The sequence below is a fragment of the Apodemus sylvaticus genome, chromosome 19, assembly GCF_947179515.1.
Source record: "Apodemus sylvaticus chromosome 19, mApoSyl1.1, whole genome shotgun sequence".
NCBI classification, from domain to species: Eukaryota; Metazoa; Chordata; class Mammalia; order Rodentia; family Muridae; genus Apodemus; species Apodemus sylvaticus.
The window spans coordinates 34,502,834-34,526,015 of record NC_067490.1 but is presented as its reverse complement, the minus strand read 5'-3'; the positions used below and the strand labels follow the sequence as shown (position 1 = coordinate 34,526,015).

General features: G+C 40.0%; 1 protein-coding gene across 1 annotated transcript in view; it reads left to right on the top strand.

The window, feature by feature from the left end:
- The window catches only part of Slc35f1 (solute carrier family 35 member F1), a 454,331-nt gene that overhangs the window by 377,285 nt on the left and 53,864 nt on the right, over nt 1–23,182 (top strand). Inside the window, exon 4 of the mRNA XM_052163630.1 lies at nt 17,917–18,076. Within this exon, the coding sequence (XP_052019590.1) occupies nt 17,917–18,076 (160 nt within the window). The remainder of the gene's footprint in view (nt 1–17,916; nt 18,077–23,182) is intronic.

Sequence of the window (23,182 nt, the reverse complement as noted above, 5' to 3'; positions counted from 1 at the left end):
ACTTACTCCATCCCAATCCACCTCTGAATCCTACATCAACATCTAACAGGTGACTTTACTATCACTAGAGGGACTTTTTTTTTCTTAAGATTAATTTATTTATTATGTATACAATATTCTGCCTGCATGTGAGTCTGCAGGTCAGAAGATGGCACCAGACCTCATTATAGATATTTATGAGCTACCATGTGGTTGCTGGGACTTGAACTTAGAATCTCTAGAAGAGCAGTCAGCTCTGAGCCATCTCTCCAGGCCTGATCTGGACTTTTAAAATGAGTAATATTTTTGAAATGGGTGAAATCTAAATTAGACATTCGATCTCTTTAGAAAAAAATATTTTCTGTATTTCCCCATACTTCTGGTCAAAGTCACTCATTCTTTTAAAATGAAAATGTCACATTATAAGCTGTTGCTTTTGCACTTGGTTTCTAACCAGAAGTAGAAGGTATGTCCTTATTGCTGGAGATGCCATGCATTTTAGAAACAAGGCCCTAAGCTGGAACTGATCTAAAAGCTGCCACACTAAAGATCGGCTTTCATTGTACCTTCTGATCCCCTGGAAGCTTCCAAAGGAAAAAGTGGCCAAAAGTCCTACCCAGATCTGACACCTATGAATGACCCACAAAGCAAGATAAAGTTCAGTCTGCAATAGTGGCACACACGCCTTTGCAATAACCAACAGCTCTCTTTAACAAGAGTGAAAACATGGCGAGCACTAGAAACCTAGTGTCCAGGGCTACTGAAGTCATGGATCTTGAAGGAGAACCTACAATCATCATTTTACTAAATTAATATAATACCTAACTTTACCCTAAATATTTAGCATTATACCCACAGATAAGTGTAGCCTCCCCCTCTCATGAAAACTTTTTTTTACAACAGAGGGAGACCATTACAAGAAACCATTGCTAGTCAAAATGTGGAGCTGTGGTTCACAGGCACAATGGATACATCTACAAAATAACTTCAGCACTTAAATCTCAGGGAACACTGTGAGAAAGTGTACTCAAAGATTGTTAGAGCCAAAGGATCAGGGAGTGTGCTATGAGATTGGGTCTTCTAGGAATGTCAGAAACTACATTACTAAAGTCTCACCAACATGATTGCCTATTCAGGTACTGAACAAGGACTGCAATGGACATGCTGGCAGGGACAGGAGCAAGAGAGTCCAGGAGAGCTCAGCCCTATACAGAGAACCACAGGCAACTAGAGAATGCCGGGGTTAGAAAGAAAGTCTTCCCTAGGAACAAGCACACAAATTGCTTATGCAATAGCAAATGGCCAGCCTTGAATATACATACGAGTAACATTAGACAGACTGAGCAGGTTGTATTTTGGCATATGTATATATTTATGCATGTGACGTATACTTAAATAGAGGACAAGACTTTGAAAAAAGAGATCGAAAAGGAATATGTGGGAAGGTTTGGAGGGTGGAAAGGGAAGGGAGAAGGGAAATAATTATATAATAATCTCAAAAGGTAAGAGAACTAATAAATAAATAAAATGTTGGTTTATACTCTGGATTATTTGACAAGACATTGAATAACCAAAAATTAACAATAGGCATGCTAAAACATAACATTTGACTTGATTGCTATACTAGTTTCCTTCTGGTTTGTTTCTTGCAGCAATAAATCACCGATGATGCTTATCTCACGCCAGCGCCACTGGACTTCTAAAAAAAGCATAATTTACAGCCAATTGATATTTTCCAACAACTGTAATAAATGCAAATATCTAAAATCAAAGTTTCATTTGAAGTTCTATAATAGTTTGGGGGAAAGTTATTGATTTTTCCTCAAATGTTTCATTTTATATTTAATAATAAGATAGAAATTGTTGTCAGAACTTTTAAAGTCCCCAGTGATTTAAGTTAGGGAAGTAACGATTTGAAAATAGGATGGTAAATTATGTCTGGAAAAAATGCCAAACAGATGAGAATAGATAATTTTGAAAACAGTGAATAATGAAACTCACTTTGCCTTAGAAGACATAAATCTTCAGCAATAAAGGCAACCTAATACTGTGGACAGCAGGGCATTATGTGGTTCTAAAATAGCTGTTTTCTCCACTGGTGCTATGGGTCAAACTTCAGGCATTACATACGGTAAGCAAGTATTCCACCAGTGAGTATACTCTAGTCTTTAAAACAGATCTTTCATGTGTGTATGTGTACCTGTGCCCATGTGTGCATGTATGTGTGCGAGTGTGTGTTTCCTTTGATTTGAAATCGATTTTTCTGATTATGGTTTCCCTTCCCTCTGCTCCTTCCAATTCCTTCCCTCTTCCTTGGATCCACTTTCTGTCTTTTGTTAAAAAGAAGGAGGAGGAAGAGGAGGAGGAAGAGGAGGAGGAAGTGGAAGAAGAGGAGGAGGAGAAGGAGAAGGAGAAGAAGAAAGAAGAAGAAGAAGAAGAAGAAGAAGAAGAAGAAGAAGAAGAAGAAGAAGAAGAAGAAGAAGAAGAAGAAGAAGAAGAAAGATTCTAGGGAATAATAGTAAAATAAGATTAAATATAATACAATAAAATGAAACAAAAACACATCAGGAGAAAAGAAACAGAAGAAAAATATTCAAAAGAAAAGGCACAATGAACAGATGCAAATAACCATTCATTTGTACACAGAAGAGTACCACAAAAACACTAAACTAAAAGCCACAAATCATACACAAAGGACACATAGGCTAAAAAGAGAAGAAAAATTACATAAACAAAATAAAATAAAAACAAGAATTAAAATACAAAATATAAGATAGAATTAAAAAATGAATAAAGCACAAACGTTATATTATGAAAAATCCTCAGAGATACCACTAAGCTCATTTTCTGATAGGCATCTACTGCTGGTCATGCAGCCTCCCCTTAAGAGTACTTTGTTTTCCCATTGAGACTCCCTTGGAGAAAGCTCAATATTCGTTCACAAGTGGTTATCAAATTTGAAATAGTTAAGTTAAAAATAGGGGTCTGTTTCACATCGTTCATAAGTGGTTATCAGATTAGAAATAGTTGAGGTTAAGGACTCAGTTTCATCTTTTTCAGCTCTAGGACCCGACCTAGTGTCGATAGTTGCAGGCCCTGTGAGTTCATATTATCTTTGATCATGTTGATTTAGAGGGTCTTGTTTTTTTTTGGGGGGGGGGGGTCCTCCACTCCATCTGTTTCTTACACTTTTTTGCCTCTCCTTCCTGAGGGTTTCTGTAGCCCTCAGGAAGGGATCTGATTGAGAGATCCCGTTTAAGTCTTGGGGTTCTAATGTCTCTCACTCTGCATAATGTATGGGTCTCTGTTTTTGCTTCCCATCCACATCAGAAGGAAGCTTCTCCAATAATGTCTGAATAGGGCACTGATCTGTGAGTATAGCCAGGTGTCATTAGGAGTCATTGTATTTGTATTGACATGAGTTTGTTTGTTTGTTTGTTTTTGTGTGTTTGGTTTTACCCTAAGTGGCTAGGCTATCTAGTCTCAGGTTCTCTGTGAGGCTGAGTGCCTGCCTCAATGCTGGGGTGCTAGAGCACTGCCAAAGCTGCTCAGGGAAAGCAAACAAAAAGCAAAAAGGAAAAAAAAGTCCAAGATAGGGGGTCCCACCCATGTCTCCCTGGATGTGAAACAGCAGGAGCTGGGACGGATGCTCTGGTTCTCATTCTTCTATTTACCCAGACACTGATGGAGAATGGTGGTCCTGGAGTCCAGCTTCCCTATGCACAAGAAAGGAGACTGCTGAGGTGGAATCACAGGGTTGTTTTGATTTGCATTTCCCTGATGATTAAGGATGCTGAACATTTCTTTAGGTGTCTCTCAACCATCCAGTATTCCTCAGTTGAGAATTCTTTGTTTAGCTCTGTACCCCCTTTTTTAAAAATTTTAATCGATATATTTTTATTTACATTTCAAATGATTTCCCCTTTTCTGGTCCCCCACTCCCCGAAAGTCACATAAGACCCCTTCCCTCCCCCTGTTCTCCCACCCACCCCTCCCACTTCCCTGTTCTGGTTTTGCCTTATACTGCTACACTGAGTCTTTCCAGAACTTGCTGATAAGTGGATATTATCCGAAAAGCTTGGAATACCCAAGATACAACTCACAGACCACATGAAGCTCAAGAAGAAGGAAGACCAAAGTGTGGATACTTTGATCCTTATTGGAAGGTGGATCAAAATACCCATGGCTCACAGCCAGCCAATAGACTGAGCATAGGGTCCCCAATGGAGCGCTAGAGGAAGGAGCTGAAGAGGTTTGCAGCACCGCAGGAGCAACAATAATATGTACCAACCAGTACCCCCAGAGCTCCCAGGGACTAAACCACCAACCAAAGAGTGCACATGGAGGGACCCATGGCTCCAGCTACATATGTGGCAGAAGATGGCCTTTTCAGACATCAATGAGAGGAGAGGTCATGTGTGAAGGCTCAATGTCCCAGAATAGGGGAATGCCAGTCAGGAAAGTGGGGGGAGGGGAGTTGGTCAGCAGGGGGAGGGTGGATGGGATGGGGATTTTTGGAGGGGTAAGAAGAAAGGGGACACCATTTGAAATGTCAATAAAGCCAATTTAAATACCCAATTTAAAAAAAAAAGACAGAAAGAAAGAAAGAAAGAAAGAAAGAAAGAAAGAAAGAAAGAAAGAAAGAAAGAAAGAAAGAAAGAAAGAAAGAAAGAAGGAAAGAAGGAAAGAGGAATGCTGTGTTAAGACCAGGCAAAATCTGGTTTGGTTCTGAGTAGGTAGGTGCCCAGGGTATAGAGGGGCTTAAGGAGAGAAAGCCTTCTCCAGGAGATTTAGGTGTGGCCTCTTCCTGCTGCTCTCCTTGCTAAAAGAGACAGCCCTTGCTTGTCCAAACTACTTTATTTACTGCAGATGTATGCCTTCCTCAGGGTGAACTAGGAATTAAATACCTTTTGCAAGAAGGGATCCTCAGGAAGGGACGCTAAATACTAGTAGCCTGTCTAGATACCTCATTAGCGTAGAGAACTCTAGGTTTTTATGATACATAGTCTTCTCAGCGGGTATCATGATTACATGTCCCAGGATAGGGAAAACTTGGCCAGAAGCTGGTTCCTAGCGCCCATCTTTCTCAATTATGAGATTTCCCAGGATTTTTTAAGCTGCTTCATCCTTACCTTGCCAGTTCTTCTGTCTTGTGGCACCGTCTACTTACCCCACAGTTCTTGACCACCCAAGCTGTTTTGAGTATGGGTTCCATCTTGGAATGTGGACATTAAATCAAATCAGATGTTGATGTATTTCTCCCACAAACTTTATGCTACCATTATACCATCATATCTAATCTTTTTTATTTATCATTCCTTTCATTTACATCTCAAATGATACCCCCTTCCTGTTTACCCCTCCACAAACCCCTCTCTACACCCACCCTCTCCCCCTTTGCTTTGCTACTAAGAGGATGCTCCTCCACCCACTCATCCACTCCCACCCCACTGCTCCAGCATCCCCCTATGCTGCGGCATCAAAACCTCCACAGGACCACGGGCATCCCCTCCCACTGATGTCAGTCCTCTGCTGCATATGTATCTGAAGCTATGGATCCATCCCTGTATGCTCCTTGGTGGGGGGTCTAGTCCCAAGGAGCACTAGGTGGCCTGGCATTGTTCATCCCTCTCCACTCCTCCAGTCCTTCCTGCAGCTCCCCTACCAGGTTCCCCAAGTTTAGTCTGATGGTTGGCTCCAAGCATTCACATCTGCATTGGTCAGTTGCTGGCAGAACCTCCCAAGGAACAATCATACCACGTGTCTCTTGGCAACAGCAACAGTGTTGGGGTTTGTTGTCTGTAGAGAGGATGGATCCCCATGTGGGGCAGTCCCCGAATGGCCCTTCCATCAGACTCTGATCCGTTTTTTGTTTTGTTTTTGTTTTTTGTTTGTTTTGTTTTTGTTTTTTGTTTTTTTTTTGTCCCTGTCTTTCCTTTGGACAGGAATATTTTTGGGTTATTTGAGGCTAGGTTGCCACAAAATGTTTACATTTCTCTTTTGGTATCACATATAGTACCTTCTTGGATCAAAGATATAAAAATACACAGGTGAAGGCTGTATACAGGCGATAGTTTAGTTTTTCCACGTTCAGTGAGTTGTGTAGGTGTTGTCCTTAGCAATGGGGCCTTGCCATCAGTTTGTGGAGAACAACCTACCGTCATGGCATCAGCTTGGGTTGTTTGAGATCTCCCGTGGGACCACTTTGGACAACAACTCAATTAGGTACAACCCATCCTTGGTATTGGAAGCTTTGATGGAAGATTTGATGACAAGAGAAGTTCAGTTCGCTCTGTCTCCTGCATTATTTGGAAATTTTATTTAACTAGCCTTTATATGTGCCTTTATTTTAGAAAGCAGCTACTCTATTATGTTTCTATACTCCCCTTCAATTGCCCCTTCACTTTATCTATCTCTCTTCATATTCTACCCCTCATCCCCCTCTTCTTCCCTTCTCCTTTTGATCCTCTCATTTGAGTTCCTCCCCCAACCCATCCATAACTATCTATTCTGTTTCCCTTTTCTATAAAGCTCTATCTGTTATCCTCCTTCTGTAGTCCCTTACTCTGTATCTAGTCTTTGTGGTTTTATGGATTGTAGTTTGGCTATCATTAACTTAGCAGCTAATGTTCACAAATAACTGAGTATATATATTTGTTTTTCTGGGTTACCTCACTCAGCATGATTTTTTCCTAATCCCATCCTTATCTGTAAATTTCATTTTTTAAACAGCTGAGTAATATTCCATTGTGTAAATATGCCACATTTTCTTCATCCATTCTTCTGTTGAGGAACATATAGGTCATTTCCATTTCTGGCTACTGTGACTATAGCAGTGATGAATGAGAAAGTGTCTCTGTAGTAGGGTGGGGTGTCCATTGGGGGTTTATACCTGAGTTATATAGCAGGATTGTGACATAGACCCATCTTCCTGAGGAATCACTACACTGATTATTGTAATAACTGTATGAGTTTCCATTCCTACCAGCAATGGATGAGTGTTCTTCTTACTTCACATCTTTGCCAGCATGAGTCATCACTTGTGTTGTTGAGATTAGCCATTCTAATGTGTGTAAGATGATATCTCATGGTAGTTTTGACTTGTATTTCCCTAAGGATATTGAATATTTTCTTTAACTATTTTTCAATAATTTGATATTCCTCTATAGAGAATTTTGTTTACATCTATACCTCATTTTTAATTGTGCTTTTTTTATGATATCTTGTTTTTCAAGTTCTTGGTATATTTTTGGATATTAGCTCTCTATTAGGTGCACAGATGGTAAAAAATTTTTTCTGCATTCTGTCATCAGCTGCTCTGTTGCAATGATTGTAACCTTTGCCTTTCAGAAAAGCCTTTCAGCTTCATGTGGTCCCATTTGTTAGTTATTGATCTTTGTGCTTGTGCTAAGTATGCCCTGTTCAGAAAGCCTTTTCCTGTTCTTATGAGTTCAAGGATATTGTTAACTTTCTCTTCTATTATGTCCAGAATATCCAGTTTTATGTGGAGGTCTTTGGTTCATTTAGACTTGAGCTTTGTACAGAATGATAAGTATGGATCTATTTGGATTGTTCTACATGCAGATATCCAACTTGACCAGCACCATTAGTTGAAGATGCTGATTTTTTATCCAGTGTTTGGCTTTATGTCTTTGTGTTAAATTCCATTATATCAACCAGTGTGGCTGGTTTTTTTGTTTGTTTGTTTGTTTTTGTTTTTTGCCATACCCATCCAGTTTTTATTACTGTTAGTGTTGTAGTGCAGTTTCAGGTCAGGGAGGGTAATGATTGCAACAGTTCTTTAATTCTTCAGAATTATTTTATTATAATTGGTCTCTGTTTTTTGTTACCTGGTCTTTTTTATATTACAGCTTTTAATGTCCTATCTTTGTTTTTTACATCTACATTTGTTGAATAATATGTAATGAGAATTTCTTTTTTGATCCAGTCTCTGTGTTCTGAATGTGTTCTGAATTCAGTGTTCTGATGTTCCTTGTACCTTGATGGGTATCTCCTTCTTCAGGTTATGGAAAGCCTCGTCTATGATTTTAGTGGAAATATTTTTTAACCTAAGTTTTTTCTCCTTTTTCTACTTCTATTACTTGTACATTTGGTCTTTTCATAGTGTCCCAGATTTTCTGAATGTTTTATGCTCTTTTTTAGGGTTTAACATTTTCTTTTACAGATGTATCCATTTCTCTTACAGTGTCTTCAATGCCTGAGATTCTCTCTCATCTCTTATATTCTGCCTCTGGAATTTCTATTTGAGTTCCTAAATTCTTCATTTCCAGGTTTCCCTCATTTCAGTTTTCTTTATTGATTCTATATCCACTTTCAGGTCTTGAACTTTTTTATTCATTTCTACCCACTCATTTGTGTTCTCATAGACTTTTTAAGGGATTATTAATTTCCCCTTTAAGGACCTCTCTCATATTTATAACTATTTTAACCTCTTCTGCTTGTGCTTCAGCTACATTGTCATCATTAAGATCTACTGGGGTAGGATATCTGGGCTCTAGTGGAGACGTACTGTCCTAGCTATTATTGGTTGTGTTTTTACACTGATGTCTAGTCACCTGTCTTTGTTGGGTGGGTGTTTTGTTCCTTGATTTCTGTTGCCATATCTTGTTCTTAGAAGAGTGTGATGACTGCGTGTTGCTTGGTAGGGACTTCTGGATCAAGATAGATTTGGCAGTTGGATGTGTTTCTAAGTATGGGAAGCTGACACTTAGGAATGGGGATGGGTTAGGTGTGGGGGTAGAGAGGGTCCATAGTAAAGCAGAAAGTAAGGTGTTCCACCAGAATCTACTTAGTGTCCTGGCCATGGGGCAGGGAGTTAGGAGAGGCCACTGCAGGTAGTCTGCTACAGAGATGGGGGTGAGACTGGGGGATTGGATTTGGAAGAAAGGAGGGAAAGATGAAGATCTGCCATTATACTACCTGCTTTCCTGGCTGGCATGACTCATGTGTTCCTAGGGGATCCCTAAAACAGATCTAAACATATATGAAGTAAATAATAGAGAGTATAAAAAAGAATTTTCTTAGTAAGAAAATGCGAACTGTGTCAGAGCCTCAGGCTACAATGTAGATTCAGGATCTGTGCTCATGGGTACATGGGCAGTCTAAATGTGGCTTCAGATTGGGTTTGAGCAGGAATGCTATGAAACTAGGACTCTCAGCAGGAAAGAACCTGGGAAACACAGGAAGGTATGGGGTTCTCTTGAGGAGCTAGGGCTTCCTCTTGGAAGGAACAGCTGACATTCTGCTTCTTCATGAATAAGGCCAAAGTGCCAGAAGGCCAGCAGACTTGATTTTGCTTTTGTCACCTCTCCACACACCTAATTTTGAGTCTTCAGTGTTCTACCCTCTAGCTTGCAAGGGCCCTAAATACCTGCTATGATTGTAAATGAAGCTAAGCCCTGACTCTCATCCATACAACTGTTCCCCCAGAAGTGTGGGTATCTCAAGTGGACTAAAAGGTGATGTATGGAATGGAGATGGAGCAAATGGAGATAGCATAGAAAAAAAAGAGAAAACTTGAATACATACTGACAGGCAGAGACTGTGTGTGTGTGTGTGTGTGTGTGTGTGTGTGTGTGTGTGTGTGTGTGTGTGTATGTGTGTTTAGGTATAATAGGCCTATTACCAAACATGATTAAAAACTGCAGGAAAGGATACAGTAGAAAGAGAGTCAGAAATGAGTGGAAACAAGAAAGATAGCAGAGAGAGGAAAGTTAAATGCCGCTGCAACACACATATGTGCACATGTACACTTACACTCACACACACACATATTCTGTTGTCAGGATTCAAGTGTAACTTATAGAACTTCGTGTTCTGTGTTGACATTGCTTTTGGACCTTATATTTTTAGGCCCAATTCTAAAACCAATCAGCTCGAGTCCTGGAACTCCAATTTTCTTATTTACAAAATTGGGACAACCCATTGCTCCGTTAATGGGTCCTTTACAAACTGTAAGTACAAGCAAAGAAAACCTCAATAAATTTTGAAAACACAAAGTGCAAACAACAGCCTTGGTGCTGTCTCCACAGCTGTGAAGAATCTGTTCATACTACTGTCAATCAGCAAAGTCAGATAAGAGATGCCCAGTCCCATTGGAAGAAAGCCTTTTAGTATGAGGAAAGTAAATTAGTTTATATAATGGAGGAAGCTGCTATGTAAATCTAATTTACACAATTTTTGTAGTATTTCAGGTTTTGGTTTTTTTTGTTTGTTTTCTGAGACAGGTCTTCCTGCCAAGGCTATCCCAGGACTCATGATACCCCTGCCTCTATCTCCTGAATGCTTTGATACAAACTTTTACTATCATGCCCGCCTCCAGATGACTTTTATATTTTTTGAGATTTTTTCTTAGAGTGTAATGTGGTTATAAAATAATATTTATTTATCTTTTGGTTTGGGGATTTTTAAAATTTCTTCTTGAATGGAAAAGTAGGCTTAGAGACTAATTCCTTTTCTCTGAAAGGAGCTAAGATTTACTGGCTAAAAAAACAATAACATTAGAAAAAATCATTTTTATGAGTTATTACTGGGGAGGACATGAGAAACACTTCTGCATGAAGGGAAGACATTATATTGTAAGTTTAATGGGGAAGAGCTATTTTTCTATTGAACCCTCATTTTTACATTTCATTTTTCTTAATGGGATATTTTCTTTATCTACATTTCAAATGTTATCCCCTTTCTTGGATTCTCCTCTGGAAACCCACTATCCCATCTCCATTCTCCTCCTTCTATGAGGGTGTTCACCCACCCACTCACTCCCACCTCCCCACCCTCAAATTCCCCTACACTAGGGCATTGAGCCTACACAGGACCAGGGGTCTCTTTTCCCATTAATGCCCAAAAAGTCTCTGCTACATATGCAGCTGGAGCCATAGGTCCCTCAGTGTATACTCCTTGGTTGGAGGTTTAGTTCCTAGGAGCTCTAGGGCGGGGGTTCTGGTTGTTATTGTTGTTCTTCCTATGGGGTTAAAAAACTCTTCAGCTCCTTCAGTTCTTTCTCTAGTTCCTCCATAGGGGACCCTTTGATCAGTCCAAAGGTTGGCTGTGAGCATCCACTTCTGTATTGGTCAGGCTCTGCCAGAGCCTCTCAGGAGACAGCTATATCAGGCTCCTGTCTGCAATCACTTCTTGGCACCCACAATAATGTCTGAGTTTGGTGACTATACATGGGATGGATGCCCAGTCTCTGGAAGTCCTTTGCTTCAGTCTCTACTCCACACTTCACCTCTGTATTTGCTCCCATTGTTATGTTATTCTACCTTCTAAGGACTGAAGCAACTACAATTTGGTCTTTCTTCTTCTTGAGCTTCATGTGGTCTATGAATTGTAGTTTCAATATTCTGAATTTTGGGCTAATCTTCACTTATCAGTGAGTGCATACCATGTATGCTCTTTTGTGATAGGGTTACCTCACTCAGGATATTTTCTAGGTCCAGACATTTGCCTAAGAATTTCATGAATTCATTGTTTTTAATAGCTGAGTAGTACTCCATTGTGTAAATGTACCACATTTTCTGTATTGATTCTTATGTTGAAGGAAATCTAGTCTGTTTCCAGCTTCTGGATTTTATAAATAAGGCTGCCATGAACATATTGGAGCATGTGTCCTTGTTATGTTTTAGAGCATCTTTTGGCTATATTCTATGTCTTCAGGTAATACTATGTCCAATTTTCTGGGGAACCACCAGAGTGATTTCCAGAGTGGTTGTACCAGCTTGCAAACCCATGATCAGTGGAGGAGTGTTCCTCTTTCTGCACATCCTTGCCAGCATCTGCTGTCACCTGAGGTTTTAATCTTGGCCTTCCTGACTGGTGGGAGGCAGAATCTCAGAATCAATTTGATTTGCATTTCCCTGATGACTAAGGATGTTGAATATTTCTTCAGGTGCTTCTCGGCCATTTGATATTCCTCAGTCAAAAATTCTTTGTTTAGCTCTTTACCACATTTTTAATAGGGTTTCTTGATTCTCTGGAGTCTAACTTCTTGAGTTCTTCTGAGATCTTCTTCAGTTTCTTTCTTCAGAGACTTAAAGTTCTTGTCATACAGATCTTTTATATGTTTGGTTAGAGTCACACCAAGGTATTTTATATTATTTGTGACTATTGTGAAGGGTGTCATTTCCTAATTTTTTTCAATCTCTTTATCTTTTGAGTAGAGGAAGGCTACTGATTTGTTTGAGTTAATTTTATATCCAGCCACTTTGCTGAAGTTGTTTTCAGGTTTAGGAATTCTCTGGTAAAATATTTGGGGTTGATTAAATATACTATCATATTGTCTACAGATAGTGATATTTGATTTCTTCCTTTCCAATTTATATCCCTTTGAGCTCCCTTTGTTATCTGATTGAGCTGGCTAGGTTTTCAAGTCCTATACTGAATAGGTACTGAGAGAGTGGCAGCCTTGTCTATTACCAGACTTTAGTGTGATTGCTTTAAGTTTCTCTCCATTTAGTTTGATGTTGACTACTGGTTTGCTGTTCATTGCTTTTACTGTGCTTAAGTAAGGGTCTTTCTATTGCTGATCTTTCCAAGACTTTTACTGTAAAGGTGTGTTGAATATTGTCAAATGCTTTCTCAGCATCTACTGAGATGATAATGTGGTTTGTTACTTTGAGTTTGTTTATATAGTGGACTAGATTTCCATATATTGAACTATCAGTGCATCCCTGGGATGAAGCCTACATGATCATGATGGATGATGATTGCTTTGATGTGTTCTTAGATTCAGTTTGCAAGAATCTTACTGAGTATTTTTGCATAGATGTTCATAAGGGAAATTGGTCTGAAGTTCTCTTTCTTTGTTGGGTCTTCCTGTGGTTTAGGTATAAACATAATTGTGGCTTTAGAGAATGAACTCGGTAGTGTTCCTTCTGTTTCTATTTTTGTGCAACAGTTTAAAGAGTATTGGTATTAGGTCTGATTTCTGCACTAAAATTATCTGGTCCTGGGCTCTTTTTGATTGGGAGACTTTTAATGACTGATGATATTTCTTTAGGGGTTATGGGACTGTTTAGATAGTTTATCGGATCCTGATTTAACTTTGGTACCTAGTATCTGCCTAGAAAATTTCATCCAGATTTTCCAGTTTTGTTGAGTATATATTTTGTACTAGGATCTGATAATTTTTAATTTCCTCATTTTCCATTGTTATGTCTCCCTTTTAATTTCTGATTTTGTTAATTTGGATAATGTCTCTGTGCCCTCTGGTTAGACTGTCTAAGGATTTATCTATCTTGTCGATTTTCTCAAAGAACCAGCTCCTGATCCTGAGATTCTCTCTTCTATCTTTTGTATTCTGTTGGTGGCAGAGATTCTCTCTTCTATCTTTTGTATTCTGAGGGTGATGCTTGCATCTATGACTCCTGACTTCTTTCCTAGGTTTTTCTATCTCCAGGATTGTCTCCCTTTGTGATTTCTTTATTGATTCTAGTTCCAATTTTAGATCCTGAATGGTTTTGTTCAATTCCTTCACCTGTTTGGTTATGTATTCCTGTAATTCGTTAAGGTATTTTTGTGTTTCGTCTTAAAGGTCTTCTACCTGTTTACCTGTGTTTGCCTATATTTCTTTAAAAGAATTATTTATGTCCTTCTTAAAGTCCTCTATCATCATCATGAGAAGTGATTTTAGATCTGAATCTTGCTTTTCCCGTGTGACGGAATACCCAGGGCTTGCTATGGTGGGAGAACTGTGTTCTGATGATGCCTCTCACCATCTGGTTATCTCTAGTGCTACCTACCCTCACTGTCTCTGACTGAATCCTGTCTGTCCTGTGATCCTGGTTGTGTCAAATATCATCAAAGTCCAGCTGTCTCTGTGATCCTGGGATTCTGGGATCCTATGATCCCTGATATCCTGGATGCGTCAGACCTCCTGGGAGTCGAGCTGCTTATGGGATCCTGAAATCCTGGTGGGACCAAGCTGCAAGACTCTATGATCCTGGGCGTGGTAGAGTACCTGGGATTCAAGCTTCCTCTGGGTGTTGTGGGACTGGGTATGGAGCCAGAGACCAAGGTCTGCTCAGGGTACTGGCTCAGACTGGAAGGAACCCATGCCACTGGCCTGGTGGTGGTTCCTGTGTCCCTGGATCTGGGGGCTCCCAGTGTTGGGGCAGATGTTGTGGCCTCCTCACCTATGATCCTGGGTGTGTTCGAGTACCTGCGCACTTTCACATTTCTTATTGCAATAATTGTTTTGGTCAAAGATCCCATTTCCCATTTATTCATACTGCTAAAAATTTAAAATCATTTTCCTTTACACCTTGCTTTCACATTTAAAATAGACGAAACATTCATTGGTCTTTGAAACCAAGGGAATAAATATGAGTTTTTTACCCTTGATAACTTTGGTTTAAATGTGGCTCATTTTAAGCTAAAGCAAGTTTGATCTTGTTACCTGAAATTATCCATGCTTTTGGGGGTGAGCAATAATTCCAATAAACTCAAATCCCTCCAAAATATGCAAAGAATATGAAAAGTATTGTTTTTGAAAGCTAATTCACATAAGCCGTTTAGTAACAGAATTAGAGGTGAGCTCGCTCCCATATTCTAATTTAACAGTCCCGGTAGCAGGCAGCTATTCTAATGTCTGTCTGTTTTACTGTGATCTGAGCAAAATCTTCACTAAGATGTTATGCTGGAGGGAAAAAGTCATTGAAAGCTAATAATTGATTTATGAACTGTGGTTGCCAAACAACTTCTGCTCTTTAGTGACAGACACCATGGCAAGGCCTCCAATAGTTGCCCTTGATTTCCACTAAAGAACTGTTCAGAAGCATCAGTATTCATACCTACTGTGGGCACTACTATGCAACCTTCAGTGTATCACTCTCTTGGGACTTAACTTGCGAGTGCCCAACTTTCAAACTAGATCTTGGTGCTTCTGCACTGGGGAAGTGCTACCCCAAAATAGTGTTGATACATGTGTAGGACTGCTTTAAGAGCAAGGACATAAGTGATAACTCTCTTCAAAGAGAAGAGGCAGTTTTGTAAAATGAAGAATTGAAGTGGAACTCCAAATGCCACTAATGACCTGGCTTACCTCTAATGTTCCTTCAGGAAGTTAGAGATGTGTCCATCGTTCACGCACCATTACTGAGCCCCACTCCACGCCAAGCACCAAACTTCTCTTGAACAAGCATTATATGAGCCCCAGCTTGATGGCATTCTTATTTCTCTTCTCTTCTTTCTAAACCTTTTTCTTCCTTGGTTACCATTTGATACTTACAAATGAGGGTTTTCATACCCATATCATGGTGCTACAGGCTCCACAGTTCACCAAGTGCTCTGGTGTTTCTTGTAATGCTGAGAGATAATAAGGCTCACTTCAGCCCTTACCAAAGCCTGGACGATGTGAATGAAAGCCTTCAGCTCTGAGGAAGATTCCTTCCAGCCAGATGCCATCCCAACTGTATGGCAAATGGTGAAATATTTCAACTTAATCCAATCAGTTTTTAATTTGCAAAATGAAACAGGGATTCTATTGTGCGCAGTGAACAATTTTCATTGGCAAACTGAAATTTCATTACATGGCATCTGAAGCCAGTTGTAAAACCTAACATAGTGCATATAATCACATCAGATAGGTCATTAACTTACATTGTTAATTTAACCATGCAGGGAGCAACAATGGACTTCTCAGAACAATCCCACTAACTGCTGCTGCTTTCATAAAGCCCCTTGGAGAATGCTGTGCTCCTTGAGACCGGTCCCCAGTCCCCACAATGCCACTTGGCATAACATTCACATGGTGCTTCTTCACTATAGCTCTGTCATTTTACAGCAACCCAGGATATGACTGGGTACTCTGAGTGATGTTGTCATTTGGCAAGAGAACAGTCTAACACATAGAGGTGCATGAGAATATGTTCACATCACAAGCATTTTTGGGTATAGTGAGGATTCTGATTTCTGCCTATGCTGCCAATTGTCTAGTCTGACATTCAGAAATACCATGCGGATACCAAACCTTTCTCAGACTTTGCCGGTCTCAGAGGGTGGGATTTGAGGCTTAGAAATCTGTGTGTCCTTGTTCTGTAACTACTATCAGATACTTCTCATGAGCCTGGTTCTATTCTGCATATTGGAAGCAGGCAGGTGGATAAGTCTGACTTTATGTGGAAAATGCCATGTTAATTAAGTAGGCTTGCAATTGGTATTGTGAAGGAGAAAATGTGCAAGGAAACTATCAGATGGGACCCAACTTCATCTTCAGACCCAAGAGGCTTTCTTGATGAGGTAACATGTAACAGTGCACCTAAAGGGGAGGCACACCAGAGAATCAAGACTTGGAATGAACCATTTTAGAAGCTGGGGGGCTCCAGGAGTAAAGATTCTAGGGCTAGCAGGAAGGCATTCTTCCCAGTAGGAGAGAATGTTAGATGAATTTTGATTGTACAAATGGGAGAAGGTGGCTTGAATATGGATGCTAGACATTTAGAAGGTGGAAGCAATGGATTGAACTGATCAATGGGAGGTAGGCAGTAGGAGTGGAGGGATATTCTCAATCCCTGGCCTGTGCTGGCAGCTGCAGGATGCACATCAAGTGCTTGGAATTCCAGCATGGATTTGTACAAGCCATAAGGCAAAGCATAAATTTTCATTTGGAACATGGAGGTTGATGTCATGTAGAACATTGGTTTGCCCAGTAGAGAGACCCATGATTAGGCAATGATTTTTTTGAAAATTTACTGAAGTGATAGGGACAAATCCACATCCACGGAGTCTAAAAAATCTGGAGACTTATATACAGTCTTCAGGGGCTTCATGTTTTAAAATCCTTGTTTCTCCTCCTTTTTCTTTTTGTATTTTCTTTTATTAAACTGATTTATTATTATTGAGACAGAACTTTACCTAGCTCAGGCTGGTCTCCAGCTCGGTGCATATTTAAGCATGATCTTGAACTTCATGTTCTTCTTCCTCTGGTCCCATAAGCACACACTACCAGGACCTGTTCTATGCTATTCTGGGGGACTTTTGCATGCTGGGAAAGCAATATGCCTGATGAGGTGTATCTTCAGCCCATCTGTTTTTCAGACATGCTCTTTCTATGTAGCTCAGGTTGGCCTCGAACCCTGCCTGATCCACCTGCCTCAGCTTCCTCTCTGCTTGGATTTCAGGTGTGACTTACCATTTTCAACCCCAAAATACATTAACCCTGAGCTTTGAACTGATGGCCAGGGAGGCCTGTTGGGGTCATTGTTTTTTTTTTTTTTTCTAGTAGGTCATAGAGCTCTCCTGGCTACACAACATAGAGCAAGGGCTCTGGATCTTATCACAGGATCCCTCTCCTGTCTCCATGTTGTCTCTCCACCTTACCAAAAGCATTATACCAGCTCTCAGGGATTCGTGTCAGGTGGCGTCACACTATTTTTTGCCCCACTATGTACAGTGATATTAAAAGAGAAACAACTATCATATTAAAGAATTTTCAGTATTAGAAAGGAGATAATTGCCTAAGAAAAAGTAAGAACACATTTTCTATTAATTTGCAAAACACTATAAACCAAACCTCTGGACTCACCTTTCATTCCCATAGCTACTCCTGAAGTGTTAGAAACAAATAAAATGGTTCAAGGTATTTTCCCATGGCCTAAGTATCCCTAAGAACATTGTCAGGGCTCTGAAAAAGATGGGCAGCAGAGCTGGCTGGACACAGAGGAAGACAGGAAAGTCTTCATCCCCGCCCAATCTTATCCATTCGTCATTGTCCCTCCCTTCAGGTCTCAGGGACATTAGTGATCAAATGAGGAACAAAGCTGCCTTGTGTGTAAGTTTGAGGGAGCTTTAACTGCCTCTGCTCTGTCTTTGAGCAAATCCTCTCCGGGGAAGAACTTTCTGGTTTCAGAGTGCAACCTTTTTCTGTGTGCTGGTCTCCCTGACTCTCGCTATGGTTTCTCTTAATGCTCCCAATAGCTCCTGGACTGTTTTGTGATCCCGGTGGTGATTTTGCTCTCCTGGTTCTTCCTGCTGATCCGGTACAAGGCTGTGCATTTCATCGGCATCGTGGTCTGCATCCTGGGCATGGGCTGCATGGTGGGAGCGGATGTGCTCGTGGGAAGGCACCAGGGAGCAGGTGAGTCTTGGAGTGGTCACCAGGTCACACACCTCTATGAGTGGGACCAAAGGGAGACCTGATGTGTCTGTGTTTGGGTAGAAATAGGACTCCTAGGAACTTGGATCTTCCTGTGACAGAGTCCTGTTCATGACTTTTTTCCCCCCACACACAAAGTAATAGCACATAGAAGACCCTGAAACATGTGCCCTGGGTGAATATAAGATATAAAATTCAGAGTCATTCAGACAATTGTTAAAATTGAAGTCACCATGTGGAGGAAGTTTTGAAGGTCAGAGCCACTGGCCTGGAACAGTTTTCAAAAGTAGTATGGACAAGTTAATCAGCAGTTCAGCCATAAAACCTTCCCTGTGTCTCCTCACTCAGCCCCAGCTCTGCCAAGGCAGAGAAAAATAAAATCTCCAACTTCCTGGGTAAAGGTTGATTTACAGGACAGAGGCATAGAGTCAGCAGACCAGAGTAGGATGTGCTATGTTCCAGGAGCTGACTGCTATCTCATGCATGATTTTTGTTTCTATGTTTGCTTATCTGTTTTAATGGGAAAGTTGTTCACATTGTGATCCTATTGATCCCAGCTTGGAGACTTCTCAGAGAGAGCTTTGTGATTCAGCCAACTTTTGTGACTCTTCAGGGGAAACCCTGATTCCAGTAGCTTCTGGAAGGACTTTCCTAATGTGTTTCAGTTCTTGTGCTACAGAAATAATTTTAGTTGGTGGCTCAGTGTCTGAAAGATCTCAGAGGTCTAGGTTAGTTGAGACTGCTGGTCTTCTTATAGAGTCTCCCTCCTCCTTAGCTTCTCACAACTTTTCCCTAATTCAACTACAGGGAATCAGCAGCTTCTGTCCAGTGGTTGGGAACATCCGACTCTTTCAACTGCTCGTTGGGTCTTTCAGATGACAGTCATGATTGGCCCCTTTTTGGGAGCACACCGTAACATCAGTAATAGTGTCAGGCCTCGGGGCCTCCCTGGGAGCTGGATCCCAATTTAGGCCTGTCGCTAGACCTCCTTTAGGACTGCTGGGTCTGCACTCAGTTAGAGAAGATGCACCTAACCCTCAAGAGACTGGAGGCCCCAGGGAGTGAGGAGGTCTTGTGGGGGTGGTGATGGTGGGGGGGGACACCCTAATGGAGACTGGGGGTGGGAGAGGAGGTATGGGATGTGGAACAGTCAGGGAGTGGACCAGGATGGGGATAAAATCTGGACTGTGAAAAAAAAAAAGATTAAATAAAAAAAATTAAAAAAAAAAAAAGACTTTTAGAAGAGGAAAAAAATGTCAGGCATACAAATCCCTTTTACCAGGATAAGAAGTGGAGTATAAAGTACTCACTTTCTGAAGGTCTTAGAATTGTTCTTTCTTGTAAAATGTTAGATAATGAAGGGGAAGAATTGGGGCACTTTGCTTTATGAGACAAGGCTGCACGAAGTCCCTGAAATGATGTCCTTTATGATACATCTTAGTTGTGTACAGCAAAAAAGAACCTTCTTCAACCTCCTTTATAATTGAAATGAGGGAACACCACGTTCTGGCAAAGCCAAGTGAGTTATTCAAGCTCACAGAGCAGAGATGGAAGGGCCTTTTGGGCTCTTGGCCTTCCAGGCAAACTTTCTTCCTTCTACATTGCTGACAGCTAAAGCTGCAACACAGACTAAAGGTGAGATGTCCTCAGTCTCCTGACCTGCATTTGAGACATTGTGAATCTCTACCTTAGCAGGTGGTTTGGAAATACACTGTTACGATCTCTCTAGTTTTCCTTTGAGAAGCACTTGTTCTGTGGCCTATTGATAATGTATCAAAGGTCTGACTATGTGCTTCATACACAGAATCAGTGTTCTTGATAGTTTCTTTGGAACTCATCATATAGAATTCTGTCTGATTAAATGTCTAAGCTCTTTGAGCACTATATAAAAACAGATGAGACAAAAATAGTTATCCTTAGTTACAAAATTTTTGGCTATTTCTCTAGATGTCCATTCTGGTTATCATCTTATTCCATAGTCAATCATGACAGTCACAGTGTTTTGACCCCAAATAGTAAGTTAACTTTGAGTTGATTTATAAGATTATTGACACTAATCCTGTAAAATTGTTTTCTGGCTCTGAAGTGATAGGAAAATAGTACTAGTTAAGAAAAAGACAACAAATCCATTTGTGAGCCTTTCCTTAAGCAAACACTTAAAATAAAAATAAAATAACCACCGTGAAGTGCCACAGCACTGTCCTTATGGACCTGCTTGGGGCCCTTGGCATTGCCTTTTGTGACATGTCAAGCACCAGTGATAACAGAACTGCATCTGGCCACTCTAAAGCACACCTGTGCTACTAAAATAGTGCCCAAGTGTGTGGATGGATACCTGAAGGCCTGACCAAATATTAATTCAAGGACTCATTGACTACACATATTTTATCTCTATAAAATATTAAATTGGGCAGAAAGCTCAACTATCGTATATTTTTTAAAAACATACTCATTCTGAAATCAATATAATTCTAAAATGTGTATGCATTATTACTAAAATTATCTCACTAGTTTCTACTTTCATAGCTCAGTGGGTTCAATTGCGTTAACCAACCAAGACTACCAAGCTTTTCTGGAATACTTAGTGTACTCACAAGAATTTTAATGAATCATTTGACTCCGATAAATGCTTATAATCATATTGGGAGCTTTTTGAAGGAAAAGAGAATATCTGGCTGTTATATTGTTTAAATCCTGTTTCTGCTCAGATGACAATATTGACAATGCCATCCCCAAATACACTGATTTTAGCCCGTTTACCATTAATTTGGCCTCATTGTAGTTAGTTGTAATCTTTTTTACTACCATGTTTCTTCCTCTTTTCACCAGGAATTAATTCCTCCTTGATATAAGCCTGAGTGGAGGAACTTACTCAGATATCAGACTATGTATGTATGTATGTATGTATGTATGTGCAAATATATATATATATATATATGTATGTGTGTATGTATGTGTTCATGTATACACATATATAGTGGACAGGGAGAATGTTAGGAATGTTGGAGTGTTCAGTAGAACCCCAGAGATACTCCACAATGGCCTCTACTTTTCTAACTTGTAGATATAAAGAGAAAGGATAAACGTAAAGAGGAATACAAAAATGAAAATCATGTCCTATTCTAAAATATATTGCTTCTCCAAAACGTAGCCCCTTTATACTATACTAATTGCATCTTTCAGTTCATTTGTGATGATGTTAACAATTTATTATTAGTTATAATTCTATATTTATTTTAAGGAAAAGAAAATACTTTTATGGAACCTAACAACTTAATATAATCAAATAAAAGTGACATATTGTTTTGTGTTGAACACTCTCCATGGCAAGGAATCTTCCCACCGATTATCTCATCATAGTTTAATAATACTGAAAATATTCTCATGTTTCATCCTCAAAAAATCAAGGTAAACTGTATCACTGAGATGTAAAATATTTGCAACTTTTTTCTATTCAACACAGTTCTTGTTTTTCTATAATTGCATCTTATTTATATGAATGTGTTTTTTTTAGTCATTGTTTCTTTTTTTTTATTCGATATAATTTATTTACATTTCAAATGATTTCCCCTTTTCTAGCCCCCCCTCCCCGAAAGTCCCGTAAGCCCCCTTCTCTTCCCCTGTCCTCCCATCCACCCCTTCCCACTTCCCCATTCTGGCTTTGCTGAATACTGTTTCACTGAGTCTTTCCAGAACCTGGGGCCACTCCTCCTTTCTTCTTGTACCTCATTTGATGTGTGCATTATGTTTTGGGTATTCCAGTTTTCTAGGTTAATATCCACTTATTAGTGAGTGCATACCATGATTCACCTTTTGAGTCTGGGTTACCTCACTTAGTATGATATTCTCTAGCTCCATCCATTTGCCTAAGAATTTCATGAATTCATTGTTTCTAATGGCTGAATAGTACTCCATTGTGTAGATATACCACATTTTTTGCATCCACTCTTCTGTTGAGGGATACCTGGGTTCTTTCCAGCATCTGGCAATTATAAATAGGGCTGCTATGAACATAGTAGAACATGTATCCTTATTACATGGTGGGGAGTCTTCTGGGTATATGCCCAGGAGTGGTATAGCAGGATCTTCTGGAAGTGAGGTGCCCAGTTTTCGGAGGAACCGCCAGACTGATTTCCAGAGTGGTTGTACCAATTTGCAACCCCACCAGCAGTGGAGGAGTGTTCCTCTTTCTCCACACCCTCTCCAACACCTGTTGTCTCCTGAATTTTTAATCTTAGCCATTCTGACTGGTGTAAGATGAAATCTTAGGGTTGTTTTGATTTGCATTTCCCTAATGACTAATGAAGTTGGGGATTGAAGATCCAGAAATGAACCCACACACCTATGGCCACTTGATCCTCGACAAAGAGGCTGAAAACATCCAATGGAAAAAAAAAATAGCCTTTTCAACAAATGGTGCTGGTTCAACTGGAGGTCAGCATGCAGAAGAATGCGAATTGATCCATCCTTGTCTCCTTGTACTAAGCTCAAATCCAAATGGATCAAGGACCTCCACATAAAGCCAGACACTCTGAAGCTAATAGAAAAGAAACTGGGGAAGACCCTTGAGGACATCGGTACAGGGAGAAAGTTTCTGAACAGAACACCAATAGCGTATGCTCTAAGAGCAAGAATTGACAAATGGGACCTCATAAAATTACAAAGTTTCTGTAAGGCAAAGGACACCATCAAGAGGACAAATTGGCAACCAACAAATTGGGAAAAGATCTTCACCAATCCTACATCAGATAGAGGGCTAATAGCCAATATATATAAAGAACTCAAGAAGTTAGACTCCAGAAAACCAAACAACCCTATTAAAAAATGGGGTACAGAGTTAAACAAAGAATTCTCACCTGAAGAACTTCGGATGGCGGTGAAGGTGTTTTTAAAACAGTTAAAATGACCGTTCTAGATTGCCCAGGATGGTGGATTAAGTTAAAACTGGGTCCCATGAAAAGAACACAATCGGTCCACTATCTAAAATGCCAATGTATTTGAAGGAATGAATACATTTTCATCAAGGAAACTATCAGTCTTCTAATGCTCCCAAATAGTAAAACTGGTTGTTGAATAAATGGGAACTCA